Source organism: Mus musculus, chromosome 12, assembly GCF_000001635.26.
Source record: "Mus musculus strain C57BL/6J chromosome 12, GRCm38.p6 C57BL/6J".
Taxonomy (NCBI): domain Eukaryota; kingdom Metazoa; phylum Chordata; class Mammalia; order Rodentia; family Muridae; genus Mus; species Mus musculus.
The window spans coordinates 70,261,868-70,286,123 of record NC_000078.6 but is presented as its reverse complement, the minus strand read 5'-3'; the positions used below and the strand labels follow the sequence as shown (position 1 = coordinate 70,286,123).

Below are 24,256 nucleotides of genomic sequence, written 5' to 3'. Positions count from 1 at the left end.
AAATCTTTAATGCGCTTATATAGTTGATGAATTTGATGTATCAAAAAATCACTCAGTAAAACTGTAATAACAAATTTTGCTGGTTACTCCATGTCAGTGGAGAGCGTCTGTATGTTCGCTATGGAGAGTGTCTGTATGTCCACCACGGTTATATGTAAGGCGTTCCCTTCTGGAGCTGCATTGTGTTTTGTTAGAATAATTCCCATTATTTAAGAAAAAGAAATCTATCATGTGGTCACGTCACTAAACGGGAGAACCTCCTGAGTGCTCCCGGCTTGTAACAAGCTTTCCCCCATTGCTGCCCAGCAGGCCCATGACTCTTCAGTTAAGGAATGGGAGAAAGAAAAGAATTTAACCACACTCAAAGGGAATTTTAAGTTATTAGATGAAGCTAGTGTTGGCAAGAAAAAGAGATTAATTCCAGCTGAGCACCAGCCCAGTCTGCTGAATGGAATAAAATGAGCAGAGAATTGGTTGGACAATGGGAGAAAGACTTGCATAAAGCCTAAGCACCTGGCATAGTGTGAATCCTTTCCTCGCCCTCGGCCACAGTTGAGAGGCCAACACTAATATTGTAACTGCAAGTGTCACTGATTGCAGCCTGCCATTAGTGCAGAATCCCTTTCAGAGTTTCATTTGGTAAGTTCTATGGTCCTCTGCCTCCCATATGTGAATACATCTGAAAGTCTGTGTAGAGAGAGCTCCCACTGTCCCCAAAGAATCAAGATGCCAGCGCATCCACAGTCAGGGCTTCCCATGAGGAAGAGGAACACTTTACTGCCCCAACTCACTCTGGCAATGCCAGGGAAGAGCAGTGTCCGATTGCCTTTGATGTCCCTCACCCAGAGATGAGTGAGCCTCCTTCCTCTACACGCCACGTGACTCACTCCGTGGAGATGACAGAATAACCCTGCACAGCTCTACACTGGGTCCTGCAGGATTCCAGGTTGCAACATTCCGATGTGGCCACACCCCACCCCACCCTACCCTGCATGGACAGGATGCCACCAGAATCCTCCCTTCCTAGGGTGTGGGCTTCCTCCTCCTCAGCCTCTCTGCGCTAGGATACAGTCTGCTCTACACCAAGCTTGGCATATTCCACACTGTGATTATCGATGAGGCTGCTGCTGGCTTTCACACTTTAGAATAGACAACTCAGAGCTTTACTGTTCAAAAGTCCAAGCTCTCCTTAAAATGTGTATGTATTGCCGGGCAGTGGTGGCGCACACCTTTAATCCCAGCACTTGGGAGGCAGAGGCAGGCAAATTTCTGAGTTCAAGGCCAGCCTGATCTACAGAGTGAGTTCCAGGACAGCCAGGGCTACACAGAGAAACCCTGTCTCAGAAAAAACAAACAAACAAACAAACAAACAACAAAATGTGTATGTATTTTTTGCTTGTTTAATAGCCCTAAGTGATTCTTTTCTCAAGGAAAAACTCTCCAAGCTTCAAACATGTCTTTGTAAAAATTACTGTCAGGTAAATCCAACCCTTCATACGGAGTGTGGGATTGGAGAAAGAGGAAAACCATTTGTCTGAGACCCTGTGGGAGAGTAACGGTATACAGTATTCGTTCATTTACATTTCTCCAAGTTTTGAAGAATACATTATTCTTTAAAGAGTAAAATTATAAATAATACGCTTTGTGGAGGGCGACCCTAGAGCTCTCTGTTTAATCAACGAAATCAGGCCAGGGCACTTCCCCTGTGGCTCCCCATGAGGCCACTCAGAGCATCCCCAGTTGCTCCTTGTGCTTCGGATCCTGGCTGGGTGCACAGAAATGCGCCCCACCAACAGGAGCAAAGAACAGTGAGGCGCAGACCCTTCAGGCTTGAACTTTGAAAGCACATGTGCCTTAGGTAGAAGAGAACAAGCAAGAAGGGCTATAGGGTTACTGCATGTGGTGGGGGCGTTAAACTGGAGTTGAAAAATAGATTACATTTAGAAAAGGGTGAAATAGAAAGAACAGTGCCATTTATTTAGACTGGTGACTTATAAGTGATCTCCTCCAGCATCCATGAGAGGAGTGTGAGTCAAAGCTGTTTATTCTTATAAATAAAGAGAAAGACTTATAGACATGTGGAAAATGGAGAAGCCCTTGGAAGTCAGGATGGGAACTTACCTTGTTCAAACTTAGATGAGAGTGGAGTCCTCTTCTTTAACACCAAGCCTCGCTGTGTGTGATGGAGGACTGTAATGGGCCTGTCATTAATGGGGATGGAGAGTGGTCAGAACAAGTTCTACCTGTGTGTGTACACAGTCTCCTGAGTGGTTCTCGGCTGCTGGAAAAGCCTGAGAGTTCAGGAAAACTACAGACCTTTGTTAGACTGCCTCTTTTCCAAACAGGTGCTGGTGTCCTGTCCTGACCTAAGCAGTGGCCCTCATTACTTTTGCCACTTATCAAAATAAAACGGGTCAAATGATAAATAGGTTCCTGTCAAGACCATTGCTCTTCCGGCAAAACTCTCAACGCTTACCCTGGTTTCATGGGCCACAGAGCAATCCACTGTCCCGTGGGAACTAGGTTAGGTCCTAGTGCAGATGAAAGCCAGGGAACTGTTTGTTCTCCCAGGACCTATTTCTGACACTCCTGTGACTTGCACAGTATCCAAGGAAAGGGACTTGGCTGCTGCCAGCTGCAAACACGGTGCCAAGTGGTTTTCTGGGTCACCAGCATCAAAGTCCAAAAATGCACATCGCAAGGGGGATGAAAAAGACCTCCTTGCTCCTAGGAACCAACTTTAACAAAACAACAAAGCAATAAAAAGCAGGAAGAAAACCTAAGCAGAAAGCTAATGGGTAAGCGAGCTGAGAGAAGACTTGACCAGAGAGTCAATACATACTCCTCACTGGACTCGGGAGATGGCTTAATGGCTAAAGTACATTGATGTGCGAGTACTAAGACCAGAGTTCAGGTTGCCAGCACCCACATAAAATGCTGGGTGGATGTGGTGGCAGCTTCTAATGGTAGCAACTTGAGAGACAGACAGTAGGATTTGTGGTCGCAAAGACTACCTGAATTGGTGATCTCTGGGCTCAAGACACCTGACATCAACCTTTGGCTTCCATATGCACAGGTTTACACATATGAACGTCTGCCTCCCAAGGGCTGGGATTAAAGGCGTGCACCACCACTGCCTGGCTGTAAAACTTTTAATTAAAAATTAAATAAGATTTTTAGACCTTACAAAGTGATTATACTTTTAAAAAGATCTAATTATTTGCCTGATCTCCATAAGGTAGGAAGTATCAGTTCAGAAAGTGGAAGTCAATGACAGTGCACCCCCAAATCACCAAGAGGATTACTGGGGAGCTGACCCCTGTTCTGCATGCTGGAGAATCACCGGCTCCTAAGCAGATCGAAAGCTTCCCGGGAGTGGGCAAATAGCCCCACATTCAGACAGCAACAAGCCCCCGAATCAACTCTCCTTAAGAAGGAAAACTTAAAAGCAGACAGAAAAACCTTAGAGTATTGAATGGTATCCTTATTCTAGTATACGTATGTCATAAATTATCACAATACAACAATAAAATCCATAAGTTAGCAAATGGGTAGATAGAAAACTATGAAGGCATTAAATGCCCTGTAGCAGAGGAGTAGGAATAATAGTTGTTTTTATTATTGTTATTATCACCTAAACTGGGATGTTTACAAAGCCAGTAGCATTTACCGACGGTAGCAACCAGGAAAAAATGCCCCTGGGTTTCAGGTGGGAAAACTCTTTAGAAAAAAACTGCAGGCCAGAAAAGAGGGTTGAGTGCAGCCAGTAGCCATGTGGAAGCTGTAGCCCCCTTACTGACAGCTCCTGCCTTTACCCTAAGAGCAGATCACAGGAGTGTCAACTTCACAGAGGAAAATGTCTGCAGGGTCCTATACAAGACCTTAATGTGCCAAGGTCACCAGATTCACAGAGTTCTAACCTCAACATTCTGACTTCCATAACCTTTTCTGAAGAGTCCTGTTAGCAATGTCCCTTGAGGACATCACCCATCTATCCTCCAGAGCCATTGCCCATGCAGAGAGCTGCACGGACTAGTCTCCTCCATGTGGATCCATTTCCATGATGCACTTGGATTCTGCTCTGAGGGACCTTTCCCAAGTACCAGTGTGCCTCTCTTCTACTGTGAGGTTCTCCCTCTGCCATTGTGTACCCACCTTTCTGTTCTCTCGCCAACCTTAGGTGGTTCGGGACCAGATCTCTCACTGCACGGTGAAGCTGCGTCAGACCACGGGCCTCATGGAGTACTGCTTGGAAGTGATTAAGGAGAACGACCCCAGTGGCTTTTTGCAGGTCAGTTTACTAGCTTCCGCTTCCTGGTCCAGATAGCCCATATCGCAGAGTGTAGGACACATAGATGGGACATCTAGCAGTCTGGTTAGGGTTTGTCGCTCAATAGTGGAACCTACCTGCCTGCTCAAGGAGTGTGCGCGAGCCTGTTGCAGAGCTCCGCAGACTTCCTGGAGGTCTCTGACAGCCAATGCTTCAAGACTAAGAGGAGCATGGGCTGAAGCGGGGTACCGGAAGCATTTGTTCTTGTGCTTACTCATGAAAACATAATTCTCTGTACTTTTCTCCCAAATAAGAGAGTATTGTCTCGCCTGAGGATTGTGCCTTCTCCCTCATAGTTCTGAGCAGTTTTGTCAGCTGAAGTCTGTGTGAATGGTCCCTCCTTGCTGCCTCCTCCTCCTGCTCAGTAAACCAGTTATTTTTCCCAGTGGTACTAGACAGGTTGCTTTGTTTGGGGCTCTTTTTTTTTTTCATTGTCAGTTATAAAGTGCTATGGTGTAAGCTGTGTTTTGCTTGCATTTTTTTTATATATATACCAATGACAAGGCAAAGTACTTTTTTTTTAACTAAGCTAACATGTAGATCTCTTCCAATTCACATTCCGCAACCAGCCAAGAGAGACAGATGGGGCCAAATGTAAGAAATGAAAGAGATCTCTTCCAAAGAGTCAACTGAGAGCCACAGGAAGGTAGCATACTGAAGCTGTACGGAGATGTGCAGCAGCCTCTCTGCCTTGCAGGCCTCCTTCCAAAATTTTGTCTGGCTGCCCACACCTTGAAACAGAAGGGTGGCACTGTTGACTCTATAGAATAAACTAGTTCCTGCTGTACCCTATTCTTTAAGGTTCACAGCATTTGGAAGCTCAGTAATAAATGCATGGGCATAGTTCATGTAAAATCCACTGGCAGCTGCTAATTGTTTATAGTGCCTCCTTCTAACTCAAAAAAAAAAATATTCTGCTTTGCTTCAGAAACTGTGGGCCACTCTAGTCATGCCACAGTCTTTCTCACCAAGCACGCTGAGGCTGGAGGAGCTTGAGGTCCTCGTGGTTTGGTGGCAGTGCTCACAGAGTCCCAGAGCAGTGTTGCGGTTTGAAGGTGACGTTGTGTTTCTCTGATGTGTTTAGATTTCAGATGCTCTCATAAGGCGAGTTCACTTAACTGAGGACCAGTGGGGGAAGGGCACCCTCACTCCCAGGATGACCACAGACTTTGATCTGAGCCTGGACAACAGCCCTCTGCTGCAGTCTATTCACCAACTGGACTTCGTGCAAGTGAAAGGTGCGTCCTTGTGTCTCCAGGGTCAACACGCTGTCCCCAGCGGGTGCTGCTGCTTGCAATACTGTGGATGACCCCGTGATGAAGGTTGTACGATCCAGAGTGAGAGTAGGGGAATGGCCTCAGCAGTTGCGAGCACTTGCTGCTGGGTGTGGTGTGCACATCTATAATCCTGGTCCTTAGGAGGCAGAGGCTGGCAGATTTCTGTGAGTTCAAGGCCAGCCTGGTCTACATAGCAAGTTCCAGATCAGACAAGACTACCTAGTAAGATGTTATCTAAAAAGAAGAATGAGAATCAAAAATCAGGAAAAGGAAAGAAGAGGAAGAAAAGAAAAAGAGCATTTGATGCTCTTGCAGAGGACCTATGCTTAGTTTCTGGTACCCACTTCAGGCAGCTTTACCTGTAATGCCACTTCCGGCATCTGAGGGCACTTACAATGCCACTGTGTATAGCTGAGACCTTTCCACAAGTGACCCCCAATTAGCATCAAATATTGAGGAACTCCAGCATTGAAATGAAAGCTTCTGGTGGGGTGGAGAGCGCGCTGGATGTTGAGTGTGGATGATGGAGAGTTTGAGAGGATGGTGGAAAGGCTGGGGGGGGGGGGAGGAATGAAACCCTGAGAGAAACCTAAAGGTTAGCTTATGGAACTGCACAATATGGCAAGATCTGTCTCAAGTTTTTGTTCTTGTATTTTTTTTTATGTTCGGCACCAAAAGAAAATGAAAGTGCTTACTATTAGACATCGAATCCAGCTATGCAGTGGTATTTATGGCACTGAGTGATCTGCTGAGAACCATTTCTGATTTTTATAGCTTCATGTCTCAAAATACATTCATAGAAAGCTGCAAAAATAGTAAGAAGAGGTCCTTTGTACCACTCACCCCCTTCCTATCTCCCATCCGGCGGTTACATTTTATATAGCTACAAAACAGTAACAAAACAAATGAATTTGACATTGGTGGAGTGTATGGATGATTCTATGACATCTTAGAACATATGTAGATTCCTATAGCTACCACCACAGTCAGGACAAAGATCGATTCCAAAGCCAGGTGAAAAGATGGAGATCTGTAAGCCCAGCTATGAGGAGGCAGAGGCAGGGGGATCTCGGTTTCAGACCAGCACAAACTACATAGTAAGAGGCCATATCGAGAGCAAAACAGAAAAGAAATCTGCACCACAAGTCAACTCCTCCCCCACTCAAGCCCTTGACAAGTGTGGCTCTGTCCTCCACCTCTACCATATCAGTACTTGAAAGCTGAAGAAACCAGGCCAGGCGTGGTGGCACATTGCCTAATCCAAGCACTCAGGAGGCAGAGGCAGGGCTCTGTGAGTTCCAGGCCAGCCTGGTCTACATAGCAAGTTCCAGGTCAGCCTGGTCTACATAGCAAGTTCCAAGCCAACAGGCATTACATTAAATAGTATCTCAAGCAAAGTAGATTTTTTTAAAAACCCTTTTAAGCAATTAAAAAATGAAAGCAGTACTCTTCAAAGTTGGAGAGGAGACTGAGCAATTAAGAGTGCACGCTGCCCTTGCAGAGGGCCAGGGTTTGGTTTCTAGGATCCAGTCAGGTGGGTCACTGCTGCCAGAAACTCCAGCTCCGGAGGATCTAACCTCCTCCGGCCTCTGTAGACACTGCATTCAGATTGCAAACCCACGCATGTACACATAATTAAAAATAAAAGTAAAATCTTTTTTTAAGCTGGAGAACTTTATTTACATTTTCCACCTCTTAATTTAAGTACCCACACAATAAATAAATCCTAAAAGTAGATGCTTTGCAAATTGTACATGTTAGAAAAAACCTCTACCTGTTTCTGCTTATCATGCAGAGAATCCTATAACCAGAGAAGTTTTAATACCATTAGGGCTGTCAGTGTGTTGGTGAACTCATGTGTGTGTTAGGCACTCCTACATCTTTTCACGACCCTCTACTCTTGGTCACTCAAGTTTCCTCATTTTTTTATTGATAGGCATTGCTTTGAGATACTGCCTTAACCAAAGTCTGAAGTGATGTGTAAGTTGTAAGTTAAAATATCGTGTTGTGGCAACAAAAAATGGCAGCCATTGTGGAATGTTAAACAAACCATTCATTATCCAATCGCAGTGCTTTTATTGTCACCTCCATTCTCACAGCTAAGGGCACTGGGGCACAGGAAGCTATGTTACGACAAGCCATGGGGCAGGGGTCCACTCCAGGAAGTAGTTTCAGAACAACACACTAGTGTCATTTCCAACTTGTTCCACAAAACTAGCACCTTCCAGTGTAGCTTCTTTGAGAAATAACCAATTTCCTTTTATACATTTAATTGTGTGTGTGTGTGTGTGTGTGTTGCATAGTCATTTATTTCTGTTTAAAAAATCTTTTTATGATACCTACATCACTAAACCACCTATTGCAAGAATATAGAGCCTCAGCTTAATTCCTCCCAGGCAGACTGTCTCCAATCCTCTCAACAGGATAAAAGCATTAAAAAGTTATGTCTCAAGTAGTGTGGAGCAGGGACTGCATCATAAAAGAGCAGTGCTAAGGCTTCTGGTGGAAGAGGAGAAATTCCAGTCCACCTTGATGATCCTAGGGCAGGAGGAAGGGACAATTAGAAGGTAGAAGCCTCGTGGCTTTGAAATGCTTGGATGGGCTGGCAGAGCAATCTGCTCCCACATCCGCTGCCCTTCTGAGTCTGGTCCATCCACCTGACCCTGTGGAGCCCAGGCCATGAAACTGGAGCAAGCAGCTCCTGCAGCTGGTATGAAACTGAGGTCTGAGAGCTGAGCATCACAGACCACGTGTCCAAGGGCAGTCACGTGTTCGCTTATCGGTGCACACAGTGCTAAGAGCAGGGAATGCTGTATGTGTGGACTGCTCAAGACTGTACACACTGCAGAGAATGCCAGCTACACTACAGCTAAAATGTAGAGCACCCTGAGTCCAGCACCTGACCTGGCACATAGAAGATCCAGAAAAATCCTTTAGGCATTAAAAGAAAAGACCATTTGGTGTGAGAGTAAAATTTTCTTCTTAACACTTTGTCTTAATTTAATTCGATTCTGATTATTTTCCCTCTGCCGTGATAATTTATGTGTCTTGCTTTGTACTCATTAAGCTTAATCAATTCAGTGGTAGCCTGCTCCCATTCAGCCTGAATAATTTTTACCTGTCAGATACAGAAAAAGCCAAAGATTGTGCTGCAATATCAGTTGACTGGCTGCAGTTGAGACACCCCCTCCCCCACCCCGACCTTTGGGATATCTATCTGTTAGCACACGGACAGCTGTCCCTCGTCTATGGTTAGCTTGTTCATTTTCTAAAGGAATCCTCAGTCCCCTTGATGAACTACCCTTTCACAGCTTGTCAGTAAAAAATAGTCCCCCCTCAAACTGCATTCTAAGTCCAAGCACAAACGATGCAAATTAAATAGCATTTGGAATAGTGTTAATGTAATCTGACCATTATGAAATAATGATGTCATTAAATATGTTTTTCTAATGATGTTACGTGGACACAATAGAAACTAAAAAAAAATTTTAAGTAAATTCAAGTATGCATTTAAACTTCTGACTTTTTTATGCAGAAAATATCTGCCTTTTTCTTGACAAAAAATTTTTTTGGCATCTTTCTGGTTTTGAGATCACATTGCAGGTGTTCCTTTGTTGCTGTGGAGGAAGATAGTCTGCAGTGAGCGTCCATGGAGTTCTCTTCAGGCAGCTGCAGCTTATCTCGTATGCACCCTCTGGGGTCAATGCCTCTGTAGCTAAGGACTTAGCAGTATGCCCCTTTCTGGGTCTGTCACCCTCAGCAGGTGAACTCTGTCTAGAGAACACTGGACTTTATGATTCTTCAGATGCCTCAATTATCTGGCATGCTTCCGGTTGTACCTTAATGAGAAAACCATTTCAACCTTCTTTCCAAACCACCGTGAGTGACATTTGAGCTCCTTGCCTTTAATTGTATAAAACTGACATACTATGTTTTGTTTGCCACTTTTATTAGGGATCATTTTAGGAATATTTTTCTGATATCTCAGTTGATAATGTCAGCTCCTTCCTGGGTTCATGGGAATAGAGTATTGGGAGTCTTTTTGCAGTCTGCCCAGGGTTCTGCCGTATGGCTGAGAATAGGTTTTGAGCATCTACTTTCTTCGAAGACTATCAGCCTAGGATTATGTGAGCACAGAGAACAGTCAAGTCATGTTGCTAAACTCAAATGCCAGCCTGCTAAATTAAGACCAGGACAAAGCTGTGACCTAAAGCTACACCCACCTTCTCAGCACATAGACCGAGTAACTGTGCATTCCTTTAAGTGGCTCTCCTCCCCTGGGGACATATTAATCTTCATTAACTCCTCCTTAATGCAACATCTCTTGATATATCCAAGGTCACAGGCAAGGACAGGGCGATCTGAGCTGACTCAAGCAGGGAATGAGCTGCGAGAGAACCTACACATGTACAGGCAATCTGTTCACATGCAGAGGGGGCTGATGTGTATGTCCTCAGAACATGTATGATTGCCAGCCTTTCCAGTGGACAGTGATAACTTTCTAGAAATGCCCTGTATTTCCTCTAGACCAGTGGTTCTCAACCTTCCCAATGCTGTGACCCTCATGTTGTGCTGACCTCCAACTATAAAATTATTTTGTTACTACTTCATGCCTGTTATTTTGCAACTGTTATGAATTGCAATGCAGAATATTTGATGTAACATCCAAAGGGGTCACGACCCACAGGTTGAGAACCTCTGCTCTAAAGCTTAAATGCTGCTTTTATTGTTCAGCCACTGTAGAAGGGAATGGATGGTCGACAGGTAAACCTTCAGAGAAGGGGGGGCTGTAAGATGGCGCTTCTGACACCGGAGCTCTGAGTGGGAGCAGCAGTGACTACAGTAATGCTTGGGACCTTTGCCATCCAAAAAGAAACAACTTGAATGAGGTGTGAAGACTTTGCTCTAGTTCAAAATCCCTGAGCCCCAGCTGCAGGAGCAGCTGATGTGTGCCAAGCCCACAGGCTCAGAACCATCCTGCTAGGCTTCAGACTCCGGTCCCGCCTCTTGTTAGCCATGAAACCTCACTGGGCTTCAGCTTCTTTGTCTATGAAACAGAGAGAAGAAGAAGGTGGCTCTGAAAAATCCCATAGGTGAATGCGTGTGAGCCTCTTACCACCCTTGAGTATTCATAAAACCCTCCTTAAGGTTTATGGTCTGTGTAGGGGTGAGGGGTCGGCTTCCTTTCTCCATCACCACATTCCAGCTTGGTCCACAGAGGAATTCGGGAGGGTTGCCAGTGTTCATGATCTGAAGAATTAGAGGAAGAGTTAAATAAGGAGAGAGCAGCCTCCAAAGGATGAGAGTTGAAGACATTGGTAGAAGGCACCATTGTAGAACATAAACAGCCCCAAGCCACACCTCCACCAGACTCGCCACAGAAGCACAGGTCACAGCTCACTGTATCCAAGAGAATTTTCAGTCTGTAGCTTGTGCTTATAGGCCAAGAGAATATTAAATGCTGCGATTGTGATCAGACCAGGAGAAACCCATTATAAAGGGAAAACCAAAGATGTCTCCAAATGAATACAAGATGCAAAGACCAGAACAGTCAGGGAAGCCCCAGACACAAAAATCTCAATAAAACAAAGCTTTCTTCAACATCATTCCAGAAACTGCTGTGCTGTATCCGTGGCCAATCCATAAAATATGGAATGATTGAAAATACTTTGCATTTCCTATAGACTATTTATCTCATACCAAATAAAATTAAACAGGGTAACAAAACAGCCACCACTAAGAAAAATCTACTTTTATAAATGTCAACCCATACTTTAGTTAATAAAGCTGTAACTTTGACATACCTGCTGTACATCATTTGTGGTAAGTAAGAAATAGATAAATATGGAAGAAGAAAAACTAATTCTTAGCATGTGGAGAAACAGATTCAGATAAGCAACAGGTTGCAGTTTAGACATGCCACTGTCTCTGTGTAACCTACCCTCATCTACTTTGGTCATTTTCCTACTGTTTAAATATGAGACAAAATCAAGACCTGACATTAGTGACAGTTTCTTCCCCCCAAGGTTTTTTTTTTGTTTCTTTTTACAGTCTTCCTCTTGGGGACTGAAAATGAAGCCCCGGAGTTTTAATTTCATGTATCATCATGCATTTCACTTAGTCATTCAATGATGCCTTTGTCTAACGGGGAGATTTGTGTTTCTTCACGGGCATTTGTATGATTGAAATCATTTCATGGTCTTATTCTTTGATTTTGTAATTGGTGAAGTGTACGCTTGCTCTCAGCATCAATGAGTTAAAATAAAAGATTGATCTGGAGCTAATGAGACAGACAGTCCAAGGAATGGGTTCATGATACACCTAACAGAATAAACATCCCAGGAAGATTCATCCGCATCTCTAGATCAACAGTTTGGCTCAGTTCCACCATAAACATAAAATAGGTACTCCATTTACAAAGGAAACATAGTTTTAATAACAGAAGTTCCACATACGAATAGACTTCAAGTTATCCCTCAGTAGCAATACCCAAGCGATGCCTGTCTCTGTGTGGTACCTTATTCAGCCCTTTAAAGTTATGTCTTCTGTCCCTGCTTCCATTCAGTCCTAGAATTTGTTATGAAACAAAGCAAGAGGTTCTTTACTTCCCTCCAAATTCGGATGTTCTGGGCACACAATGGCTGCAGAAGCCATTTGGTCTCTTAGAAGATTCTGCCCTACACCATTGAAACATGAAGCAGGACTCCCTGCTCTGAAATGATCACCTTCGGCTCTGTTTTATTGAATGCTTTATTTAGCAGCTCAAGTCTGGTTTCACTGGACGTCTTTCCTAAGCATAAGGTGGCCTCTCTCACCTTCGCATCATGTGCATTGAAGCTATTTTGTCTCCTAGGTCACTCACCATAGACCCTGTACCCTAAACTGCTGTTAAACCAACACATCCTGGTTGGAATGGCGGACAGGAACATATTTAACTCAGTGCATGACACAACATGCATGTTGGTGCAGCAGACCACATGTTAATTCCATAATTAATATGTGTTCACCTAAATGTCCCTGAACTTGAATTTCACCATGTTCTCTCCTGTGATGAAAGTATGGAGCCTTGGGGCATGTGCTAGTGCTTTTGGTTGTTGTTTGGGTTTTGGCTTTGTATTTTTTTAATATTGATAAGAGACTAGAGAGATGGCTCGGTGATTAAAAGCACTTGCTGCTCTGGCAGAGGACCTGAGTTCTATTTCCAGAACCCATGCAGTAGCTCGCTGTTGTCTGTATCTCTAGTTCTAGGATTCCTGGATACCTTCTTCTGACCTCCACGGGCACCAGACATGCAAGCGGTGCACATATACACATGCAAGCGAAAACACTCACACACATAAAATAAAAATAAATACCCAAATTTAAATATATATATATATATTTGCTAAAATCATTTCTCTCAGCTACGTATACTGGGTTCCTATATTGGGAACAGAAGTGGTCAACTAGAATTTTTATGCCCATGTGACTGAAGATTCGGCTACTCTATAGTTTTAAATAGTCTAAATTATAGAGGGTTGCTAGTCATTTCTCTCACAAGACTGAAAATACCACAGGCCTCCTGTCACACTCAGATCTGCTCCTGTGTCCCTGGGCTAAATTGTTCTAGACCTGAAAAACAGGTGGACTTGACCTCTCACTGTCCCAAGCTACAGCCGCCATGAGAGTATAATGTCATGTGCTTCAGAAGTTTCCAGTCTGACATGGCTTCTGTCACTTGATACCAGATTTCAAAATCCACAGCTGCTGCTCCTGTTGATGAGCACAAGATCTGGAAAGGCACTCGTGAATGGATAGAAGGATGGATGGATGGATGGATGGATGGATGGATGGATGGATGGGCAGAGAGATAGATGTGCGGTGTGTATGTGTGTGTGTGCGTGCGTGTGTGTGTGTGTGTGTGTGTGTGTGTGTGTGGTGTGTATGTGTGTGTGTGCGCGCACGTGTGTGTGTTGAGACTACTTGTTTATGAGGGGGAACCTTGTCATTACAAGATAGTGAAACAGCTGTAACTCAACAGAAGCTAGAGTTGCACTAATTTCTGTTTAGCCTCCTCTCCAGTCCCAGCAACCCCCATCCTACAGCTGGAGGAGTGTTGCACCCACAACAACAGTGCTACGCTGTCCTGGAAACAGCCCCCTCTGTCCACCGTAGCCGCCGATGGATACATCCTGGAGCTGGATGACGGCAGTGGTGGTCAGTTCCGGGTAAGAAGATGACCTATACGAGTTATGTAGCAATGCCAGGGCCTCCCTCAGAGGACCTGCTGTGCAGTCCCGACTGGCTTTTCCCATCTCTCCTGGAGGTGGGCTGCCCTGCAGGGATTTCTTGTCTTGTATTATCAAAGACGGGGAGAGTCTCTCAAATCATCCTACTCTCTCAGAAAGACAGTGTAACTGTGTGACAGAGCCTGTGTGTTGTCTCTCTGAGCCAGCGAGGGGGACGAAGACAACAGTGTGTATGGGGCACTTTGCTGCTTAGACTCCATTAGGTAGTCTGTAAAGTCAGCATGGCGCTCTATCAGTGATGAGCTCACATTAGCTTATAGCCACCATCATGATTCACTCCTATTAATGTCATCAAGCATGCCTGAGCCTTGTGTCTACAATGACAGATTCTAATGTCTTCCACTGACACTTTTCTTACTGGCAAACCCCTCTATTACAGCCTCCTTGTGGTGAGGAGTTTTTCTAGTAAATCTTTGTCCAGTTATCTTTCTTTCTTTCTTCCTTTCTTTCTTTCTTTCTTTCTTTCTTTCTTTCTTTCTTCCTTCCTTCCTTCCTTCCTTCCTTCCTTTCTTTCTTTCTTTCTTTCTTTCTCCCTGTTGATGAGCCTTTTATCAAACAGGACCTGTGCCCAAAAGTTATTACTTCCACAAAGCAAGGAAGTGTTAACCACACTGAGAAGTCTTGGTTCCCCCTGGATATGAAGGAGCTGCCTTTTGGCAAGACATAGCTATTTTGTCCACAGAATAATGTGGGCAAATCTCTATGTGGCTACCTGACTGTGTGTGCCTGCTTCTGACTCAAACATACTGTATCAGTCAAGGTTCTCTAGAGAGACAAAACTAGTAATTCAATCCCTGAGGCTGGATGCCTTGGCTGGTCTTCATTATATGCTAGAAGCCCGAAGAAGTGGGCAGTAATGCCAGTGAAGGAATGGACTTACTAGTGAGGGCAAACAGGCAGAGAGAGAGGCTTCCTTCTTCCATAACCTTGTATAGGCTTTCAGCAGACTAGATGGCCCAGATTGGAGATGGGTCTTCCCCCTTCAAATAATTTAATTAAGCAAAAAAATCCCTCAAAGATGTGCCCAGCCATTTTGAGGTTTTGGTTAATTCCAGATGTAGTCAAGTTGATAACCAAAATAGCCATCATACACACACACACACACACACACACACACACACACACACACACTGACAGAGAGACAGAGACAGAGAGAGCTTTCTTCCTCTCTTACACTCACGGATTGCCTTCTACTTACCCCACCCAGTCTTTCTGCACTTTCACTCCTGGAAGCTCCCATGCTGGGACCCCCTAAAGGAGCATCATTCTGGGTACTGAAGCCCATGTCAGCCCTGCTGAAGAGGAGAACCTGTGCAAAGCAAGCCATAAACCCCACAAGATGAGATTTTCTTCCAGTCACTAGCCAAGGGCCCACTAGCTTCCAAGAGCAAAGACTATGAAGGCTGCCACCTCCTGACTGGTTTTCTTCTGTTAGATATACGTACTTTCAATAGGAGGTGTCTTCTACAGTTCTCCTCAAGACTCTCTCCCATCTCTTGTTTCCTTTTCTTGGCCTTTCTTTTCTTATTATTGGGTTTGTTTGTTTGTTTGTTTGTTTTCTTTTCTTTCTTTTTTCTTTTGTCCTTGTTTTCCTCATTCCCTGAAATCGCTTCTTCTTTCATCATGTCTGGTTATCACCTCAGGTTATTGCCTTTCCAAGATCTCTCGTTCTCCTGCCACCTGCCTTACCACCACTCATGCTGAGAACTTCCCTATCTGTCTTCAGCTCCATATCTTTTCTGATAGTCGGCCGGATTTCTACCTGTGGAGAATTTTCCACTTTGACACTTTGAAACTAGCCTAAACTTAACGTTTAAACTAAGCCACTCATTTTCTCACAGCTAAATTTCTTTTCCAGCTGCCCTTTCACAGACATTACACTCAAACTCAGAGCTCCAGCTGCCTCCTCTCTCCTTAGGGCTCAGGATTAAATGAAGTCAGCTCCTGGCCCCTTCTAGTCAACTGAGGCTCTCAGATGGTCCCTTCTACTTAATCCATGGCCACCATAAGAAGGGGTCACTCAGCACTGGCTTCATCCTGGGACTTGTTAAAAAAATGCAAAATCTCAGACCCTACCTCAGGGACCTGCAGGAACAAAAACTGTATTGTGGTACGATTCATAGGTGATTCACGTGCACAAATGTTCAGAATCTCTGAATGGAATAGTGTCACATGCAGGTTTCCCTACCTGCTGCAGCAGGACTGAGTTAGTCCATGGCTAATCCAGGACCACAGCAAAGAGCTGTGTTTTGAAATGTCGATGCTTTTACTCATTACATCAGGCATGCCTTTGCAAAGAGTAGGGCTGAGGAGGGAAGCAAGTCCCCAGCCTGCTTGGAAAGTGCATTATGCGAGGCTTTATTTTAAGCCTCTGAAATGTCATTCTGCCTTCCTCCCCCTACCCGCCATACTGTGGTGCAAACCTCCATGCCTATGGCTGGCTTTGAGGCTAATCCTTGTGTCGGTTGGAAACACAGCTTATAGACTACCCTCATGTTTTTATGTTTTTCAAAAATGCATTTTATAAGCCACACTGATGGATAAAGGTGTTACATTCTCTATAAACACCAAGTATAAGCATAACCTTGGCCACAAACTCCCAATTACGGCCTTTTAAATCCTAGCTGCTGGTCACGGTTAAGCTACTGAGCCCTTTTAAACTATAATAACTACATATATAAAGTCAGATTGCCCTCATGCCCATCTTGAAAAACAGGTATTAATGTCTCCGTTTTATGGATTAGGTAACTGAGGCTGTACGCAATAAAGTGAGCAGCCCAACAACTCATAGATTCAGGTCTGGATTAGGCAGATACCAAAACTGTGTTCCTAACTTACTTTCCTGGTGATTATAAGAACAATGAAGGAAATAAGGATCCCTCGTGGGAATCCCTGCCAATTAAACTACTTATGACCCTTCATTATTGGTTTCAGGTAGCTAAAGCCTGCCTAGGTGAAGTTTTTTTTTTTTTTTTTTTTTTTTTTTTTTACTGTGGATGGCTATATATGAGACCTTGGCTCCTAAAGAGTTGTCTAAGATATCTGGAAAAAAGAGGGGCAAGAGTTAGCATACGAAATGTTTGTGGGTGCAGAGGAATGGCTCAGCAGCTCAGCTAAGGTTGACTAAGAAAGCTCTAATGAAAGTGTCTAGCTGGGCGGTAGTGGCGAAAGCATTTAATCCCAGCACTTGGGAGGCAGAGGCAGGTGGATTTCTGAGTTCGAGGCCAGCCTGGTCTACAGAGTGAGTTCCAAGATAGCCAGGGCTATACAGAGAAACCCTGTCTCGAAAAACCAAAAAAAAAAAAAAAAAAAAAGAAAAGAAAAGAAAAAGAAAGAAAAAAGAAAAGAAAAAGAAAGAAAAAAGAAAAGAAAAAGAAAGAAAAAAGAAAAGAAAAAGAAAGAAAAAAGAAAAGAAAAAGAAAGAAAAGAAAAGAGTCAGCTGCAGTCCCGGAAGCATAGAGGTGCCTGTCTATGGGAGGCACAAATACCAAAGGCTCTGCTAATATGTAACGAAATTGGTGGAACCTTTTGAGGCGTTTACTGCTCGGCTGACAGAGGCAGTAGAAAGAATGGATCCTAACTCTGAGTCAAAACATACTGTTTTAAAACAACTGACCTTTGAGAATGCTACACCCACTTGTCAATCTCTTCTAAGGACATTAAAAATATCTGAAAATATTTTTTTTATTTTATTAATGTGCTGAGGCTGCTCCTTCATATCTTCAAGGTGTGGCCATTGCAGCCGCCTTACAAGGTCAGACCACTACTCCAGTGTCTTACTAATCAAAGAAAAGAAAATTTTAATCAGGTAGGCGTGGCCCACAAATGCTATTCATGTGACAAGCCTGGGACATTTCGGCCAACAGTATCCCAGCGGAGCAAGGCTGTGGGCCGTCTCTCCAGCGAGCTCACTTGCCCTCTGCAGCTCTTCCTGCATGGCATCTGCCACCTAACCACTGGGCATCACTTCCTTCCCTGTTCCTCACGAGGCGGCTCACCTTGAATGGTGTTCTGTTTTCTGTTGGCAGGAAGTGTATGTTGGAAAAGAAACAATGTGCACAGTGGACGGCCTTCACTTCAACAGCACATACAACGCTCGGGTTAAGGCCTTCAACAAAACAGGAGTCAGCCCCTACAGCAAGACACTGGTCCTCCAGACGTCTGAGGGTAAGGCCCTTCAGCAGTATCCCTCAGAGCGGGAACTACGTGGCGTCTAACGTGGCTGGCAGCCTGGAGGTAACCCCGTCAGTACCACATCCCTCAAGTTTTTTCCATGACTTGCACTGTCTCCGGCCCCAGAGCCGCTGTGTCCCTCTCCTGCCTTTAGAAGGCCCCGTGAGATGCGGATGAGAGACCCCACAGCAGCAGTTCCAATGGCTTCCTTTGCTACCACTCTAAGCTACAGTGGAAGAAGCTGAACGTGCAAGCCTGAATGTGCCCCCGGTGTCTAAGATGGAGGTTCCTAGGCTCTAGAGCAGGCTCCCCTTCTCCACCAAGCCACCCCGGTGGCTGCTTTTGCCCACATGATTCTCCGTGTCTTTATAGCTCTTGCTTGCTCCTGCCGGGGCTGGAACTTAGATTCTTCCCAGCTGTAGATCTGTATGACTTGAACGTGTTTCCGGTGGGTGTGGGGTGCTAGAGCCTGTTGACCACTTCTGGCTTAACCAGCTCGGACTCCTTCCTTTCCTACCCAAAGCCCGGGCCATCCGCACCAGGACTGAGACTTCCTGTGGGCACCAAACAGGAAGAGACCAGCAACTCTGCTTTACCTCGCCATGCGGGTCCCTCTAGGGGTGGTTGGGCTGTCTAGTGCCACTGCACAACATTGTCTCTCTAGAGGACATATGGTTCTTGGCTGTACTATAAATATTCTGGTCATTGGAGACAGTCTGTCTAGAAGAAGGTTTGCATCTGATGGCCTGGTATAACCTCTGAGGCGTTAATGTTCTTTTATTTTACAAGCAGCGGGAGCCCATGAGACAAAACCTATGAAGGGTATGTGTGGCTGGCGCCAAAGCATTTTGAGACTTTTGGGTATTGTCTTACTCGTGGATTAAATCATCTCCTACCCCACTGGCATTCGCCACAAAACTAATCTCTGGTGTTGTCTTTGTTCAAATTCAAGATGTTAGTTAAAAGAACTGTGGCGGCTTCTCCTACCTTTTTGCAAAGCTCAGCATGTGTCAGACACCCCCCTAACATGCTTCACATGGTTCAAAACAAGCACAACTCCGAGTCCCACAGCGAGGGCCAAAGACCCGTAGCCACGAAAGCAAGGCTTTGGGGGAGTGGTCTTAAGTCTAAGTGAAGCCATTCAAAGAAGAGGTTTGTTAAGGATGAAACACTCACATGACCCGTGCCCACAGAGAGGGCAGTGCCGTGACCTCTAGCTCTTTCCCCAGACTTCACATTTTAGCAGCTTCCGTCTGGGATGACCTACCAGCTTGAGAGCTGTCGTCTCATTTCCTGAAACACTAAATGCTAAGGGCCTCCAAGAGTTCTTTCTAAAAGCACTGCAGAAGGCCCGGATGGTGCTGGCCACATTGCCCCTGGGAGCAGAAGGTGGTTTGATGAGATGGGAGGGGCTTAGCAGCAGGGTAGGGGGGAGCTGTGGCAGTGTCCTTGAGATCTGTCAACAGAACTGTATGGAAACTGTTTCTGTTCGAGCTAGATTATAGACCGCTCAAATCAGCTACTGACAACCTGAGCACTTCTGTCTGTCCTTTCGCCCCACAGGAAGGTGACATTTCTTAGTCTCTTTTCAATGTTCACGAGATACCGGTGTCTATTATTAGTTACAAGATGTGGACCTGCGATCCCCGGTACCACAGTTACAGAACTGGGGGTCATTTTCTAAGTGAAACTAATGGACCACGTTCTCTACGAACAAAGAAACTGTATTGTAGAAACCCATTCCTCCATGAATTTTATATCCTATATATTATGTGCATATATATATATAAGGTATGTATGTGACTGTGAGTCACCCTGATCATTATGTAGATATATCAGTGTTGTCTGTTACTGCCCAGAAGCGATTCACTCATGATGAAATAAAGTTCACACACATTCTTTCTCCACACTTTGGTTTGTTCTATTTGTTCTCCCTCATTTAAGTAGTGACACAAGATTTAGGAAGTGAGGGGACACGTAGCAAATTGTCATTTCAAAAGAAACTTGATCAATCTGTTATAACAGAGAATGCCTGTCTCATTCTATTCTCTTCAGTTCCCTAAACGTCAATGAGAAGTCTGTTGCCCTTGCTCTTTCTCCTGTTATTTCTACAGTTTCTGGAAAGTTCACTCTGAAGTTTCTTGTTGTTTTGCTGGGGTGGCTGGGTGGTTTGTTCTAGCTCTTGTTTTGTGACAATCTTTCACATTCTCCTTAGCAAGGATCAACGTCTTTCCAAACTGCAGAACAACAGGTCTGTGTCTCAGAAGGGCACATTTCATTCGTGACAGCAAGTCCAAGCTAATGACATACATGAAGTATGTGTTTAAAGCACTTGTCATTAATACTCTGCCACAAAACCCAGAGGTGACATTACACAGGGTGGGGGGTGGGGGTGTCAAAGGTGTGCATTGTTGTGAATTCTGATCATTTCTGTCTGTCTGTCTGTCTGTCTGTCTGTCTGTCTATCAGAGAGTATTTGATAAGTGGGCACGGTGATACACAATGGGTAGAAAGTATAGAACCCCTGTTCCCTTGCTGGGTAGAGTTTACAGGCTAGTAAGGGAGATGGGTCTTAAAGAAACATGCACATAACTGCAAAGGAAAGACAACATATACATTAAAAAATTAGTTCTAAAATACACAATAATTGAAACCAATGGAAAATGAGGTGTTACATAGGTTCGAGTCAGGTTACTCCACTGAATGCAGGTTTCTGGGGATGTGTCCAAGATGGACACATGAATGAAGCCAGACCCAGATCTCAACCAACTTAAGAAGAAATATAAACATAAGCAACTATGAATTTGAATGAAATGGCTGAGACAGGGTAGCTCAGCAGGGAAAGGGGGCTTGTCTTCTGAGTACCTGAGTTCACATGTAGGAAAGAACCAACTCCGGAAAGTTGTCCTCTGTCCCCACAGGCATGTCACTGGCTCTCCCACCCCATATGCAAGTAATTCAATAAGTAAGTAAATAAAAAGAGAAAATTTATGAAGTATTTAGTGACATGTTAAAAATAAGGCTCATATACTTGGTTGTTTATGTTTGCTGTTGTTTTTTTTAATTAACTCAACAAATAAGTCTCTTGACTATGCATTGCCTTTGAAGCTATCTGCAAAGAGTCCTGAAGCCATTATGTAACCAGGCCTTCTTAACACACCCTGTTCTGAGGCTCATTCTGTGTGACAGACTGTACCCCCACCAAAAACATTCAGGCAAGGCTGAGAGCTGATGGGGAACTTCCTGTTCGTTTTCCTGGCGATTCCCCTCTGCCTGCCTGAGCCAACAGTACCTTCTGCTTGTCTGTTGTAATCTGGAGAGACTGGTGTACAGCACAGGTGATACCCCTGGAGCTGTGAGCTTGCTGTAAGGAAGGGTTTCCTGGGACTCTACGCTGCTGAGCCTCCCAAGCACAGCTCTGTTCATGCCTGACAGTCTTCCAGAGGAGGTAGTGCTGCCCCTTGAACATAGTATAGGATTAAGACCTCTACACAAAACCTACTCTTTATCTCTAGTCTCTGTGGAAGGTTCATCTGGACAGGTTTGTGGGCATAGAACTACTTCTGGGCATTTTTGAAACCCTTGACCTATGTTTCCAAATTGCTTTCCATATAGACTGTAGACCAAGAACATGTGGATCATTCTAGAGTAGTGTATCTCCATAATTCTTCTACCTTAAGGTTTAATTTAAAATAATAGGTAGTCACTTATAAAAATAAACATATTTCTAAAAGAATTTGGCCATATGTGTTCATAGAATTACTACCATGATTGTTCCATACCTAATAGCCACATGAAATAAGTTGCAACACATTGCAGGGGAGGACACGAGATTTAAGGAGGAGGGGGAAGACTTCCCAGGAAAGATGTAGTAGGAGAGAAATCCAAGCAGACAAAATTATGATGCATGAGGCAAAAATCTCTGAAATCTACTTTGACAGCAACAGTAAACTTGATCATTCCAAAGCTCCAACTAACTGAGCATCTCGGTCATGCCAAAAACCAACTTAGCCCCATATACACAGAGATGGCACAAAGTCCAGCCCTCTCCTTTAACTTGGGGGCCTCGTTGCTCTTTTGCACACTCCCTTGGCAGCTCGCTGAGGTCTGCGTGGGTCACTGCTCCTCTTTAAGCTGTCTGCCCTTCAGTCTAGAACGCCATCTTGAAACCATTAAGTAAGAAGAATGGCCTGCGGTTAGCATGGGGGAAAAGATATAAAGTCCAGGCTCATTGGTTCTTAGGTACCCATTCTGCACGAATTCACTGACTCATTGCTATGAGCCCAGCAACCACATTAAAGAAAATTATATAAAAGAAAATTATACAAAAGAAAAAATATATACATATATATATTTCACATATATATGTGTGTGTGTGTGAAAAAGAATTGGGAAATTGTTGTTGTTACAGAAGTTGAGGCTGTATTGAGGGCATCGAGCAAGGAGGAAGCTAACCAGAAGAGATGGAAAAAGGCACAGTCCCACAGATCCGGGGTGCCTTCTATGAAATTTTTAAAACTATGTATTGCATTTTGGAAAGATTTGCATGCAAAGCATTTAAAAGTCAGCAGATTCCCCAAAGCCCCCAGCGGATGGCAAGCATATTTCAGAAGGCTTTGTAGAATCACATCGTGAAGTAAATACAAACAAACCAACGAGAAACCTTTACCTTAGACTTTATATCACTTTATGCCAAGCTACTGAGAATTTCATTCACTGTCCATCAAAAATAAAAACAAACAAAAAACCAAAAACAAACAAACAAAAAAACTCCATGAAGAATGACAGCTACATGACAGCCAGACAATATTTTGGGGATAGTGAAATATAATAGATAAATCATATAAAAACTATTCTTTATGGGGCTGGCAGGTGGCTTAGTTGGTAAATCACACGTTGAACAAGCATAAAGACCTGGATTAGGTTCCCAGCAACCACACAAAGAACAGGACAACGTGGCACGTGCCTATAAGCATGACACGGGAAGGCAGAAATGGGGATCCCTCAGGCTTGCTGGCTAGCCAGCTAAGCCCATTAATGAGATCCAGGTTCACTGAGAGCCCTTGACTGAGAATATAAATGACATGCTCACCTCTGGCCTCCACGTGCTTGTGCATACAAGTACGCACATGCACACACAAACACACACTTGTTTCTTTTTACTATAAATTCACACATTAAAACAATTGTCCACCCGCATGGCACCCCCTCTACAGTCTACACTACATCTCTGTGCCTGTCACTGATGTCTCGATCCCACGCACGCTCATGTGCTCATGCACGCATGCGCACAAACGTACCCTACTTTGCTGAAGCAATAGTTCTCGTGCACCTAATGCTAATACGTCTTCTACTGTTGTAACAAGTAGCCGTCCGATGAATGGTGTAAACCATCATACATGAGCCCCTCACATGTCTTGAGATCAGAATTCTACTGGGCTAACAGTGGGGCGCCAGCAGGACTGGGTTCCTTTAGGACAGTCTAGAAAAGCATCTATTTTCTTGTAATTTCCAGCTTCCAGCTTCCAGCACCCACCTGGCTTTCTTGGCTCAAGGCGTTTTCCTCTATCTTAAGATCTAGCAGCATAGCATCTTCTAGCCTCCTTCTGACTCTGCCTTCCTTATGTAAGATCCCTTGTGATAACTTTGCGCCCACGTGGGCAGCCCAAGATAGTCTCCACATATCAAGAATCTTAAGGGAATAGCTGCAAAGTCCTTTTCCCTCTGAAGGGTAACCCATTCAGAGGTTTCTGGGGATTCAGTTGTGGGTATTTTTGGATGAACCGCTAATCCAGCTACTGCACCATGTGAGGAAGCAGTTATCCTACCCCAGTTAAGGCAACTAAGCTCTGAGAGGGGAATTAATGCTTCAGACCCAGTTCTCTCAGACACCATGGTACAGCACACTGGGTGCTGATGTTTGCCTTTGCCCCTGGAAAGAGAAAGAAGTCGACCCTGAGTCTGCCTGGTGTGGAAATGCATCCTTCCGACATGAAGCTGCTTTTCATGTTGCCTTGTCCGCTCCACTAGCCAGAAACGGAATGCTGATGCTTCCAAAGTCACAGGTGACTTTTGTCAAAAAAGAATAGAGCCTCTTTGCCTTAAGAAAATGGAGAAGTGGCTTCATTTTCAGCATCTCTAAACCCTGCAGCCAGGTATCTCTGTTTATCCTCCAGTTCCCATCCCAA

General features: G+C 44.4%; 1 protein-coding gene across 21 annotated transcripts in view; it reads left to right on the top strand.

The window, feature by feature from the left end:
* The window catches only part of Trim9 (tripartite motif-containing 9), a 103,337-nt gene that overhangs the window by 61,746 nt on the left and 17,335 nt on the right, over positions 1-24,256 (top strand). For 9 of the 21 annotated variants that reach the window (XM_030247009.1, XM_006516405.4, XM_030247008.1 and 6 more), the window contains exons 4-7: positions 4,181-4,291; positions 5,415-5,568; positions 13,657-13,814; positions 17,924-18,062. In XM_030247009.1, coding sequence (XP_030102869.1) covers positions 4,181-4,291; positions 5,415-5,568; positions 13,657-13,814; positions 17,924-18,062 — 562 coding nt within the window. Of the gene's footprint in view, positions 1-4,180; positions 4,292-5,414; positions 5,569-13,656; positions 13,815-17,923; positions 18,063-18,591; positions 22,393-24,256 lie in introns of those variants that run through there. The other 12 variants (XM_017315265.2, XM_017315263.2, NM_053167.3 and 9 more) reach the window with 7 other exon arrangements.